The sequence below is a fragment of the Alosa alosa genome, chromosome 9 (assembly GCF_017589495.1).
Source record: "Alosa alosa isolate M-15738 ecotype Scorff River chromosome 9, AALO_Geno_1.1, whole genome shotgun sequence".
Lineage (NCBI taxonomy): Eukaryota > Metazoa > Chordata > Actinopteri > Clupeiformes > Clupeidae > Alosa > Alosa alosa.
Genome location: NC_063197.1, coordinates 26,303,859 through 26,318,545, shown reverse-complemented (window position 1 = coordinate 26,318,545; position 14,687 = coordinate 26,303,859). Strand labels below are relative to the sequence as shown.

Below are 14,687 nucleotides of genomic sequence, written 5' to 3'. Positions count from 1 at the left end.
TCTAGATATCCAGCTTCTATAAAAAGCCCAGTTTCATGTGGAAATAATCATAGTTTCTGTCTGTAAACCCACTGAAGAATGAATGCATAGTTTCACCGTCCATTTCAGCACCATGGATAGCGCCACACGCTAAAGTTGCACAGTAGGGGAGTTTTTTGCCTTCCCTGTTTAGGAAGAAATGTTTGATGTCTGAGTCTGCTGGTTCTCAGAATTTCTCAGAATTTGCCTTACATTTACAAATGTTACATGTTAGAGAAAAATGACAAACCAAACTATCTCTCCTTCTCTCTCTCTCTCGCTGTCACACACACACACAGTCACACACACAGACAGACACACGCAACAAAGCTGCAATTTGCTCAGTGCTTTTCACACACAGTTTTTAACTCAATTACAACACGGTCACATTTGTGATGTTTTCACTTCCGCTTCACTTTATAGGATATTTGGGAAAAACATGACTGATGATGAGAGTCACACACATGAAGAGACATGTGTGGTGGGGTGTATGTGATAACTGTCTTCCTTTGGTCTACCAGTCTATTGTTAATCTCTCTATCCTCATCTGTATTCGATACTTAAACCACATAATTGACCCCACGCCAGAATTGTCAAAGCCAGAATCTCCTCTAGGCCAGTATATGAGCTTGGAGAATATGCTGGAGTCCATTAGTCAGTGGCTAAAGAGCAGAGCAGAATCTCACTCGTGTCACAACACAGTCATCTCTCACCACCTCTCGGCTGCTGTGGGGGTCCAAGCGGGCATCTCCCACTGTTCATTCTTGCAGTGGCAGTGTGAACACAGCGTGATTCCATACACAGTGTGGAAGGAGGACAAATGGAGGAAAATGTTCAGGAAGGGGGTCGCTGTGTTCTGGTCTCTGTGGTTAAGTTTGCAGATAGAGATTCTGGTGAAATGCCTGGTGGATTGCATGGCCACAGGCTTGCGATTCCCCATTTCATCACTAGTGCAGGAGAGGCATTACTCTGTCATGTTGTCTTTGCTGGTCTGTCGTGTGGTCTTTTGTCAGGCAAATAGTTTTAAGATAGACCTATTTGAAGAATATGAAAGATCACAGTTTGTAGTGGTGTCGTATGTGGTATATTTCGTCTGTTGAGACACTGGTGTATTTGGTCTTGAAATAGCTCTGTGTTAAAAATGTTGGTGACAAGTGTACACCCAGGCACACACTCACATACACACACACACTACAGGCACATTCATGCACACACACACCCCCACACACACTGTGACAAATGGATTGCAGAGGTTTGTACACTGCACACTGATTCAGAGTGTCATTTTATTCAGGATTGTGAAAAAGCAGGTTTGAAATGAAAATTGTCTTGTGATGGAAGTTCACTGTTGTTGTTCCCAGCACATCCAGAAACTTTCTGTTTACCTTTATATTGGGATTGGGGTTTTCCAGTACAGATAGTGCTTTTCAGGCAGTGTACACACACACACAGACACACACACACACACACACACACACACACACACATACTCACACACACACACACACACACACACACACACACACACACACACACACACACACACACACACACCACACCCACCCACACACACACACACACACACACACATACACACACACACACACACACACACACACACACACACACACACACACACACACACACACACACACATACTCACACACACACACACATACTCACACATGATACCCAGTTATTATGTTATCCCATCTTGGAGTGTCTGTTATATGCGCTGTAGTACCTCCCATGCAGTACTATAGTGCTGCTCGTTAACCACTGTCAGTTGTTAGTGATGCGGTAATTGTTGAGGGAAAAATGGAGGATCAAAAATGGGTGCGGAGATGAAGACGTCATTAAAAAGGCATCAGCCGTCCGGCGCGTGCCTGATTGATATGCTGGGATGGGCGCGCAGGGGCTCGGGCGACGTCGCCTCCGTTGCCGTGGAAGCGTGTCCTACACCGTCGCGGCAAAGTGGATTAGACACACGTAGATGATATCTCATGTGAGCCTCCTGCTGGAGCCTAATAGCCTTCTCCCCCTCTCTCTCTCCTCCCTCTGTCTCTCTCTGTCTCCCTGTTTTCTTTCCCTCATCACTTGTTTTTCTTTCTCTCTCTCTTTCTCTCTCTATCTCTCTCTCTTTCAAGAACTGACACTGACACCAACAACCGCCATGAAGCTGTTCTTCATGAGGCACAGGTGTCATAGGGGAAGGTCCTTGTACACTTTTGAGATGCGTCGTCTCTTTCCCAGAGTTTTATGGGAACAGAGGGGTTGGGGGAACATACTGTAAGCAAGGGGCACTAATGGCCCGGTAATGACTTGGCATCACACCAAGGCAAATGGTCTCCCTCCTCCCCATCCCTTCTCCCTGGAGGCCGGTGCGCGCGATGGCGAAGGCTGTGAGCTGGCGGAGCCAGGAAGAGAGGCGGTCCGGCGCAGCTCCCGTCATCCCATCAGCGGGAGCGAGCGAGCGAGCGAGCAAAAGGAACAAAAGCAGGCCTGCCTGAACCCGACCTGCTCGCGTCGACCTGCTTTTTGTTTCTGTGGTGCAGGAGATGTGGGAACTGTGTGGACAGTCCTGCTGTTGCATCATCTTATGACTGCGCTCTTTTTAAAAAAAAAATAATTAAGACAACTTCACTGGGCAGAAATATTATTTCTCTGTGTTGCATACAGTGAGTACAACATTGCGTACAGTAGTGTTTTGAGGTTCAAGCACAATTCAAAAAAAATTATCTCAAAGTGGAACAATAGACAACGAAAGGGCCCTTCTTCTGTTACAGTAGCAAAATATAATACAAAACATTACTAGTTCAAAGATTTGTTTCTCACAGTAGTTGCAGTAGTGTGTCAGTTTTGTCAACCATTCATAAAGCCTGTGTGTCCAGTAGGTGTCTGTTGGTGGTGAATGCATTCTGATCAGCAGAGATGATTTCAGGTCAGAATTAATTTGGGGGTTGGCAAACTGAGCACTGTGAAATATTGCTCAATGGCTGTGGCGGGAATTTAATAAGGCAGTTTTGCCACCAGGTGTCACAGAGTTGTAATGGAATTACACTGATAAATAGAATGATCCAAATACAGAGACTGAGAGAGCTTAAAGGGACACGATCTCTAAATGAGATATAAGGAGAATGTGTTGAGGAAATATATGTGCATATGATTCAACCCCTTGCTCTGCTCTGCATTTTTTCGTTTGTTCAGATTGATGTCATGTACTGTGCTGCTGTTTATTAGTGGTTATGCCATTTTATTTACTTGTTGTCATGTTTGTATGTATTGGTTTTCAGATAGTAAGCCCATGCTGCTAAAATCCCCGTAAATAGTATGTTTTGATGTGTTCTGTTATTGACTTTTTAGTGTGTCTTTGTTGTTCTTGTTAAGTATAGTCATTTTAGTGCACTCTGATGTATAAAACATAGGCTAGGCTGATTGATATGAGTGAGAAGTCCCTGGTCAATAGCACAAGAAAGCACTGTGTGTTACTAAAAGGATTTCTATTATGTTCCTCTTCTCCTCTGCTCTCTCCTTGCCTCTTTTCGCCACTCTTGTTGTCCCCCTTTTCTGACCTCTTCTATCCTGTCCTGTCTACTTCTGTCTGTCCTTTCATCTCCTCTCTTCTCCTTCCTCCCATTCTCTGTGGGATGGACGCTTGCCCGTTTGGTCATCATCATGCTGTCCGAGTCACAGTCAGAAGGCTTGTGTCATTGCGTGTGTAGTATCCTGTTTCATGTAATCAACTTTGTCTATTTGATTAACAAACATTACACAAAATGATGACCAATCAGTCTGGAGCACCAGAGCGAATGAGGCATTTCCCTCATTGTGATGATTCCATTGTGCTTCGGTTCATGTTACAGTTCTGCTCAATGACGTTAATGTTCTAATAGTATTGTGAGCATGTTTTTGAACTGTACCTAGGTACAGATTTCCTGAATGTGAACAGGGCTGTGCATTTTACTACAAGTAGATCTTATGTACACATCCTCAAAGGTAAAACAGTAATGAGAGGTCATTTAGTAGCTGCAGTTGGATACACAATCAGGTCCAGGCATTTTAGCTACAATAGCACGCGTTGAGGTGCTCCTCACTCGAATGGCATAATCTAAAGGTCACACGTTCTGTGCCTAGCAACACGCCTTACCTCGCCCCCTGCTATAAATGACTACAGACTCACCATTCTGCACCCAATTAAACAGCAGCTCAATCAATGCGCAGGGCTTTATTTCTGGACTGCATGACTGGGATGTCTGCAGGTGCGGAGGGTGGGGGGCCCTTGGGGTCGATGGAGCCGTTGGTGGGGTTGGGGCTATGTGAGTTAGGGAGGTTTGGGAATGAAATTGTGCACAGTTTAGTGGCGGTAGGGCTAGAGAATGAATGGCCTCCTACTGGGTACGCTATCCTATGATTGGAAATGGGTAGGCTGTGTTTCTGATGGTGTGGTCAACAGCAGAAGATTATAAGGGAGAGAGGAACTGAGTGGGGTGGGGTTTTGGTGTTTGGCTGTGGTGCGGTACTGTGTTATGGAGTCTGACGGGTGGGGCTGGTGGGGGTGGAGGTAACCTTGGCGCTCTAATGAAAAGTGTTAGCCACACTCTCGCTAGCGGCCTGCCGAGGACCCGCAGCTGTCGGCCCCGCTGATCGCCCACTGGGGGACCCACACAGGAAGTGTCCTGTGGTGACCACTGTCGCTGAATAATTGATCCATGCAGGGAGGATCATGGGGAGGGAGGGCTTCCTGTACGCGTACACCACACCCGACCATAGAGTCCCACCCATAGCGAAACGCATCAGAGAAGCCGCCTCTGATGGCTGGGGGAGTTGCATTGTGTCTATGAGAGAGCAAATGAACCGTGCAGAGGCGCTTGACTTTAGCTTGGAGCTCACGAGGAGGTGACGGTGCAGTGATGCGAAAAATCTCACTGTACGTCTTCCTGCATCACCCGTTTTCCTCTTTTTCTCACTCTTCTCTCTTTCCTTCTCATAGTTTCTGCTCTGTACACCTCTCCACCTCTTTTTTTTCTCTCTCTAAATCTATACCTCACGCGTTCTCTCTCTCTCTCCTCCCCCTCTCTTTCCTCTTTTTCACACCCTTTTTTTTGTTCTTCGACACAATGTAGTCTGAGGCTGTGTGCTCTGCAATTCATTATTTTCATCCCGGTGTAATGAAGTTTGGAGCCTCGGAACGGAGGAGGAGCATGTGCACAGATGCGAGCAATATCACATTCCATCTCGCTCAGCTATTTTTAACCTGAGACACAGTGCAGCCAGCCACATATCTGTGTGTGTGTGTGTGTGTGTGTGTGTGTGTGTGTGTGTGTTTTGTTGTGTGTGTGTGTGTGTGTGTGTGTGTGTGTGTTTTTGTTGTGTGTGTGTGTGTGTGTGTGTGTTTGTGTGTGTGTGTGTGTGTGTGTGTGTGTGTGTGTTTGTTTTGTGTTCTGTGTGTGTGTGTGTGTGTGTGTGTGTGTGTGTGTGTGTGTGTGTGTGTGTGTGTGTGTGTGTGTGTGTGTGTGTGTGTGTGTGTGTGTGTGTGTGTGTGTGTGTGTGTGTGTGTGTTTTGTTCTGTGTGTGTGTGTGTGTGTGTGTGTGTTGTGTTTTGTGTGTGTGTGTGTGTGTGTGTGTGTGTGTGTGACTCACACATCCCAAAAGCCCTCATTACATCCAGGCCCTTTGTGAGTAAATGACACTGTTTCTCTTTGAAGCCGTATGAGACGTATGATGAAGCATGAAAATGCAGTGGCAGCAACAGGAGGGAGACAGAACTTAGTGACTGTGATTAGTGTTGATCATAAACAACTTTTTAAGTGCTGGGAATGTTAGTATGCAAGTCTTGTGCAGCTGTGTGGTGTGCGCAGGTGTCACAGCGACCTAATAGGCAAGGAGCATTTAAGAATTAACACATATGAGCATATGTTTCAGTGTATGTTAATGTCTCTCTCTCTCTCTCTCTCTCTCTCTCTCTCTCTCTCTCTCTCTCTGTGTATGTGTGTGAGGTGTGTGTGTGTGTGTGTGTGTGTGTGTGTGTGTGTGTGTGTGTGTGTGTGTGTGTGTGTGTGTGTGTCTGAACTCAGTGGGTGTTCTCTGGCTTGAGCATACTACCTTGCAGGCAGGAGGTTGTATTTAGAGTGAGTGGAATTGGTCGGCCTCCATATTGATCAGTGAGGACACTCAGAGCTGCTCTGAGCCACATGTGGGGAGCGCTGATAGCACTGTGGCCCCATTAAATGTGGGCGCTGACTTTTGGCAGAGGGAAGAGAAAGCAAGAGAGACAGACAGAGAGAGAGAGATAGAGCCTGTTGCCGTGGATACCACTCTTTCGTGAGTGTGATGTCAGTGGTCTTCTCTTTCTGTCCCTCCCTCTTTTTCTTCCTCCAGTTGTCTCTCACATCCCTCGCTTTCTCTCGTTCCTTGTGTTTACTGAGGTCGTCTCATTGGAGGGAAGGGTGTGGTGCGTCGGTTATTGGGAAGAATTAGCACTGATGTCTACTTACAAACTTACACATGCTTTCCTTACAATGGGCCTTCTCATTAGAGATTATAGTTACTTTCCTCAATCAGTCAGCAGTCAGTGGCGTTCTCTCTGTTTTTCTTTTTTCTTCTTCGTTTTCTTCTTCTTCTTCTTCTTCTTCCTTCTTCTTCTTCTTCTTCTTCTTCTTCTCCTAATTTCTTCTTCTTCTTCTTCCTCTAATTCTTCTTTCTTCTTTCTTCTTCTTCTTCTTCTTCCTCTTCTTCTTCTTCCTCCTCTTCTTCTTCCTTCTCTTCTTCTTCTTCTTCTTCTTCTTCTTCCTTCTTCCTCTTCTTCTTCTTCCTCTTCTTCTTATGTCTAATCCTGCCAGGGGATGAGTGCGCATAAACATGGGTGCTGATTTCAGGCGTTTGTTTATTTTGCTTCTCCGAAAGCTCCAGCAGGAGAGGGGGCGTCTCAGTGTGACCCCTCCCGGCGTCACCCGCAGATGCTTGGTCTGTTCCCAGAGATCTCTCCCTCTCTCTCTCTCTCTCTCTCTCTTTCCTTAGTTTTCTTCATCCCCCTTTCCTTACCATATATCCTTACAAGGATTATCTCTGTCACTCTCTCTCTCTTTCTTTCCCTCTCTCCCTTTCCCTCCCCCCTCTCTCTCTCTCTCTCCCTCTTTCTCTCTCTCTTTCTGTTTATTCACTAAGCAGATTTATTCCTCCACAGACTTTTCATCTCCTTTCTTCTTTTGGACTTTGTCATCTTGCCGCCCATGTAACAGAGCTGCTTCTCTTCAAAAGGTATCAAGGATGCACTCACCAGCCGCAAGGGGTTAGCGAACAACAACTTGTAAGCCTGTAGTCGGGCGCCCTTGTTTTGTAGGCTTGGCCGTCATGGGCCGTGACTACATTTCCCATGAGTCTCAGTTGGTGTCTGCTGCACGGCTGCAGCAGCTCTGGAGAGGAGGCGATGTGAGAGCCTTGCCATGGTGGACAGCCATCCCTGCATGCTCCGGATGCTTCCTTGCTCCCCGGAGTGTGTGTGTGTGTGTGTGTGTGTGTGTGTGTGTGTGTGTGTGTGTGTGTGTGTGTGTGTTTCTGTTCAGAAACCTGGAGGAGGCTGCCAGTGTTTCAATGACAGAGAAAAACCTGGAGGATTGTGTGTGTATATGTTTGTGTGTGTGTGTGTGAGGGAAAACAGAGAGGGAAAAAACAGCGTGTGGGTGTGTGTGTGTGTGTGTGTGTGTGTGTGTGTGTGTGTGTGTGTGTGTGTGTGTGTGTGTGTGTGTGTGTGTGTGTGTGTGTGTGTGTGTGTGTGTGTGTGTGTGTCTTTGTTTGGTAGCGAGGGATAGGGAGCATTGTTTTGCCAGGTGGTTTGGATTAAGCCTCTGCTGTTAAATGTGGGAGGAAGAATGAAACAGAAAAAAAATCTGTAGAAATAAACAGATTCTGATGAACCATGAATGGCTCAGATTCTCATCCAGTGTTTTTTTAATTCACTGTATTCAGACAGCCTCAGCTATCCTCAGCTGACACAGCCATATTTAAAGTATAATGCATTTGTCCTGGTGGTGACTGTTAGCTGTTTGGAGGATCATCACATTCACATAATAGCATTACTGTATGGGTATCAGGTTACGGTACAGAAACAACGCCACCGAGGAATCAACACAACACAGAGTATTTACTTACATCAGTATATGGCTTCTCGCAAGTGGTGCATGTTCTAAGTGCCACATATTCAATGCCATAATAAAAGCTCCAAGAGGACTTTAAAAGCAGACGGGAGGGTACTCTTTTGTTCTGGAACTTGATAAAGCCCTTCTAATTTAACAGTACTTGAGCTTGATATTACTTTTGTGTCACAAAATAGAGTTGCTACAGTATATTGGAATTACAGTGTCAGTAACTTCTTTAGGTTCTAAGGGTCTAAATGTCCGATATCAGTGTGGGTGTTCTCCTTTGTCCAAATGTGTGTTCCTTAACCTTCCTGTGTCCACTCCGTTTGAGTACATGATCCTGGCCACCATCATCGCCAACTGCATAGTGCTAGCACTGGAACAACACCTCCCCGGGGATGACAAGACACCCATGTCCAAGAGACTGGTGAGTCTCACACACACACACACACACACACACACACACACACACACCCTGTTACCCTTGCTCATGGGACATAGTGGGCTACAGATGTGTTCAGAAGCATCCTGACTGTGCCTTGTGGGGAAATAAGTAACACAGAAAAGAATGTACTGTTTTATACTAGTTTGTTTAGCTTACATCACAATGGGAGCACATTTCCAGATATATTTAGAAATAAACATTAGCATCACATTAGTGGTGTTGCATCGCATGATTAGCTAGAAGGATGAAGAGACTGTTCTTTTGTTTGCTCTACTTTCATTTTGTAGGCGCTCTGGGAATGAGAGTTGCACCAAAACTCAGACATAACTTCAACTTGAAGTTTTCTTCAAGCCTGTTTTTTATGCATTCATTCATTATAAGACTCAAGTATAAATTCATTGTCGAGTTGACCTGTGATTGGTTTTTGTAGTTGACACCGGTGTCCTCAGATGAAGTACTAAGATTCTGTTGACAGAGGCTTCAGAAGTGTGAAGTGAAGTGTCAGACACTCTTCAGTGAGGGCCTTACCTCTGTGTAGTGAAATGGCTGCAGCAACACCATCTCCTCATCCTTTGCCATCTTCCTCCCCACGACCCACCCACCCACCCACACCTCCAGTCCTCTCTCCATCCTAACCACCCACCCACCCACACCTCCAGTCCTCTCTCCATCCTAACCACCCACCCACCCACACCTCCAGTCCTCTCTCCATCCTAACCACCCACCCACCCACACCTCCATTTCTCTCTCCATCCTACCCATCCACCCACCCACCCCACACCAGTGTCTGATTCCCCCTCAAACAGGAGAACAGTTCCCATCAAAAACACACAGACAGCCTCTGGGCTCCAGTCTATTTGTGTTATTTTTACCTGTCGAGCCTCCATGCTAAGTGTATGTGTGAGCTCCAGCCAAAGTAACTTACCTGCTGAGGGGAAATTGGTGTCATGCACCCTCCCTCTTAACACCTTAAACTGCCTCTCACTGGGTGTCAGGGGTCTAATAGAATAGATTTTTTTTTCATATCTGAAAATTGGGAATTGCTGAAATGGAAATGGAGGCCATGATATGATAGATTTGTCCTTTTCATACTTGTTATACATGTGATAATAGCCATCTTTTTCAATGTTCTCATCTTGTTTAGTGTCTGTATCTAAACATTATCTGGCAACATCAAATCTGCCTTGATTTCATGTTTTTTTTTCTTTTTAGTTTCATTTCACAGTCTGTATGCAGTTAACCAAGTGCGTAATCGTGTTCTCACAGTAATGATGGATTTTATTTCTTCTCACCATTTTCCCTTTCTCAGGAGAAAACGGAGCCCTACTTCATCGGGATGTTTTGTTTCGAGGCTGGAATTAAAATAGTGGCGCTGGGATTTGTATTCCACAAGGGCTCCTATCTGAGGAACGGATGGAACGTCATGGACTTCATAGTCGTCCTCAGCGGGTGAGTGAATTCCACCGCCTGCACTGTTTGGAAACGATCTGAAGGCGTCTGGAGGGTGCAGTGTATGAGCAGATCAGGAGGCATCAGGTGTGTGTGGGTATGTGTGTGTGTGTGTGTGTGTGGAGTGAGAGTTTCTTTCCCTAAGGGGCGATTTATATCACCATCTTGGCTTTTGTGGTGTGTTGCTCTTACCACTGACTGAATAAAATGTTTCATTCTGTTCACTGCCAAGCCTCTGCTGAGGCGTTTTCCCCTTTTCTGGTACAAAAGGCCTGTCTATCACACAGATCATGCAATGCACGCAGTGTCACCACGATAACAGACTAAAAGGTTCTGTGAGCTATGAGTATCAAATTTCCCCATAGCATTTAGCCTTACAGTGAGAAGAGGAATTGTAGCCAAAATGTTATATGTAGATGAGCTCTTCATTTTGTCCATTGTTAATTCCTGTCATGATTTGGTTCTCTATATCACTGTTGATGTTTGGTTCTCTACATTGCTGTTGACTGTAAGCGCTCTTTCCTGCTCCTAGTGGACATCACATCGCCAGCTGCAACTTCATGAAATCTTGAACTACTCTGAACTTTTTGCAAATCTGTTTGAAATGGTTTTTGATTGGTAGCAGCTGAAAAAAACAAATGCCTTCTACTGACCACACCCTGAGTTGTGTCTCTTCTCGTGTCTGCCCATTGCAGCGCCACAGGGCCCAGATCCCTGTCCCTCTCATCCATTTGTTTCTCTTTGTCATTTTCTGCGTTGCCTCTGTTAAATCCATGGAAAATCAATGTTGCTGCCAGACCATTAGATCCTGTGCGGGCGCTGGCGTCTAAGTTGACACTCTCTCGCCTATCCTCAGAGGAGGGCTAAGGCGTTCTGTAAACTGCTGACGGTAAACCGACGTGGGGCTGGAGCCTAAGCATGGCTACCTGAGATTAGCAGTGAAATGTGAGTCTGGCAGGGGGCATTAAGACAAAGCCTGCTGGGACCGCAGGGCGACGGCAGGACATAATGACATGGAGAAATAACAAGTGTCCAGGGACAACCGCATGCCATTATCTAATATGCCTTTACCACTGTAGCAGCAGCATGGATCAACAAAAGCTACCCTCGCTGATATCATTCTGGGGAGGTTATGGCTTTGGCAAAGTAGCTTTCGGTCGGGATATGTTTTGTATCGCTCCACTGAGAGATGGAGCCATTGCTGCTCCCAGGTTTTAAAATTCATTATGAGATTTTTTTTCCTAGAAGCTGATGTTATCGCAAGACAAATACACACTTATGCTCCCAAATGGTTGTGAGTGCCACACATAATTGCACACACACACGCGCGCACACACGCACACACACACACACACACACACACACACACATGCACGCACGCACGCATACGCACGCGCACACATACACACACACACACACACATTGGGGAGATGGACTGCAGTTCCCTCACTCATTGACTCACACACATATGAAATATTCATTCTCCCATAGTGCAGTAGTACAAAAAGGCACTGCTTCATAGAGAATATTACATGATATCTGCACCTTCATTATTTATGAGGGGTGGCATACTCGACTTCATCAGTCAGTCAAGGTTCAGCCCAAGTTATTGTATTAGTGTGTGCGTGTGCGTGTGTGTGTGTGTGTGTTTGTTTGTGTGTGTGTGTGTTTGTGTATCTGTGTGTGTGTGTGCATGTGTGTGTGTGTGTGTGTGTGTGTGTGTGTGTGTGTGTGTGTGTGTGTGTGTGTGTTTTTGTGTGTCAGGGTAATTCCCATTTAAGGGCTTTCAAGATCACTGCCCATACTGCATTCCAGACTATAGCTGCTTATGCTTCCCTTGCACCTGTTATCACCCTCATCAGTGTATGTGCATGAGCTGACTTGTGTTGTGATGAGCTGACTTGTGTAAAAAATAATTAATAAGTAATGGAGTGTGGTGTGTGTGTGTGTGTGTGTGTGTGTGGGGGGGGTCTTGAATGACAGTCATGCATAGTCAAACACCACCTTAATCACCTTGACCCAGACACAATGAAAGCAACATTTCATAAATGAGTAGCAGACAGACAGTGACTCCAGACGCACTCGCGCACACACACACACACACACACACACACACATACACACACACACACTCACACACACACACCCTTGCTCTCTTCATTTAACCTGCCGAGTCCATTTTGTTTGGTCTGATTTCTCTACCAAACGATGTGTCGTGACTAACCTTTGAGGCGCAAGATTAAAAGTTTAATCAGCCCTTTTTATAGCGGGCTGTTTTAAAGTGAAATGATTAAACCTTAGCCTTTACTGTAATGTTTCTATACTAATTGAACTACCAGGTCACAATAAGTCTTGTAAGACCTCATTTGTACCTTTTAGTTGGTGTACATCAGTTCTAGCTTTTATAGCTATTATAAAGACTATAATACTCTGAAAATAGTGAAGGGGAATTATGATATAATGATTTTATTATTTGTTTGTTATATTGTTATATACCGGTATTCAGTGGTTGACATTTTACTTGGTGTATCTCAATTACCCTCATGCACCATGTGCTACTTATGAATATGCATATGGTGTTATGGTGTTATGGTGTTGAGTACCATGCTGGGGTATTAATTACAAGCTTGTAAAGATGTATGGATGCCTACATTCCATGAGGAATACTGGTAAGCTGTGTATTATTATTTTATAAGTTATTTGATAATAGCATAGATAATTCTCTAACCCTAGAAATGCATCCTATTGAAGGGGAGATGGATTTCAATGTCCAATCCCATCTTTTGCCAACGTCAAACAACTGTTATGTGAATTATTTTGACCTCCTCTAACCCAAAATTGCTTGACTGGCTGTTACGTAAAGTTTTGCATTCACCTCACACACAGTAACAGAGTCATTTTAGGATACACACTGTAACTGCTGCCCCTACCCCCGGCCGGGTGTTGACCCCTCACCATGGCAATAAGCGTTTGTTGATCTTTAAGACCTGTCACTGGGACTGTTTCTGCACTGTAACAAGTGTCGGGGCCACCAGGCTAGCATCGTCCCGGATCTTCAAACAAAGACCAGGGTCAGAGAACTCAGACAGTGGCTGAGTGCCGCAGTGTGTTTAGGTATTCTAATTCTAAACAGACCTCTGCCTTTCAGCCAGAGGCGTCATAGTGTGTGTGTGTGTGTGTGTGTGTGTGTGTGTGTGTGTGGGGGGGGGGGGGGGGGAGTCTGACTACCTAGGGTTTAATATAATTAATAATATAACAAGTGGGTGTCAAACATTTCTAGCAGTGCCCCTTTGTTTCAGCAGATTTGTAGATAGATATATTTGTATACAGATTTTATAGTTCTCTCTCTCTCTCTAGTTCTCTTTCTGTCTTTCGTCACTTCTGTCTACCATTCACTAGCAATAGTTGAAATATGAAGGAAGACATGAATGAAGGAAAAAAGAAATAGTGAGTAAAATAAATTGGAACCAGAGTAGGCGAAAGACAGGTCTGCCACCTTATTAAGAAGTGGCCGGAGAACCGGTGATGAGATTTCGGTGGTAATCGCGGATGAGTCACAATCAGTAGCCATTAGTCTTTAATGAACTGGCATGGGTCTGTCAGGGAACTGGAGGAGTGAGGAGAGAGAGAGAGAGAGAGAGAGAGAAAGAGAGATTAGAGATTAGAGATAAGATAAGCTTGCCTTCGCACCTCTCAGACTACTTGGCCTCAGTGTATTACATGGGCAGAGGAAATGTCAAGGACCTCTCCATTGGCTCCAAGCCTGGCTGCCGGTGTGTGTGTGTGTGTGTGTGTGTGTGTGTGTGTGTGTGTGTGTGTGTGTGTGTGTGTGTGTGTGTGTGTGTGTGTGTGTGTGTATGTGTGTGGAGTAGTGGTGAAGTTGGCTTGTTTGTTCTCTTCTCTCACACTCTGCTGAGGTCTCGTTCCCTGCGCTGAGTTTCTTTTGTGCCCTGATGCAGCTGTTCAAACATCACCGAGCCCTGTGTTACATGCATGGATGCAGACACACACCTGTTTCATAATTCCAGCTACATATATATGACTTGTAAAGAAATGCTTGCCTGTTTTGGGAGTTTTGGGAAATGATGCAACATTTGGAGAGAAATGTGTCTTGGCAATCAAGAAAAAACGGCTAGAAATACTTGTTTGTGTAAGCACAACTCAAAATCAGCAGCAGTCTCAAAGTCTCAAAGCCCCAGCTGTGCCGCTCAGCTCCTGCTGCCTCCCCCTCAGCCCTCTTTTGCGGTTCCCCAGCCCCTGGATATGATGGTAAGAGACTGGGAGAGACTGTATATATGGTCCACATCCGAGAGACAGGCATCTAGCACCAGTCGCCATACTCTTCACGCGTCTCTGGCGGGAGCGGCTCTGACAGCGGAGAGCGACCCGGCAGCAAGTGCAGATTAGCACAGTATGGTGGCGCAGCGTTTGTGAGCGTGCCCAATGATTGTATAGGCAGGGGCGCGTGGGTGGATAAGTGGATTGTGCCAGCCAGCGCTGCCTTAAAGTCTGTTATCGGCTGACTCACATTCACATGCACACTGATTTCAATGTGGACGGTACAATCCACCCCCCATCCCTTCACATCCCCCCCTGGCAGTCATAGACCCCTGGGTTGCTAACAGAGCTGCTGCCCAGAG

General features: G+C 45.6%; 1 protein-coding gene across 14 annotated transcripts in view; it reads left to right on the top strand.

Moving 5' to 3' along the window:
• LOC125300096 (voltage-dependent R-type calcium channel subunit alpha-1E) overlaps positions 1-14,687 on the top strand; it is a 135,777-nt gene that overhangs the window by 35,490 nt on the left and 85,600 nt on the right. For all 14 annotated transcript variants that reach the window (XM_048251650.1, XM_048251643.1, XM_048251649.1 and 11 more), the window contains exons 3-4: positions 8,475-8,580; positions 9,908-10,047. In XM_048251650.1, coding sequence (XP_048107607.1) covers positions 8,475-8,580; positions 9,908-10,047 — 246 coding nt within the window. The remainder of the gene's footprint in view (positions 1-8,474; positions 8,581-9,907; positions 10,048-14,687) is intronic.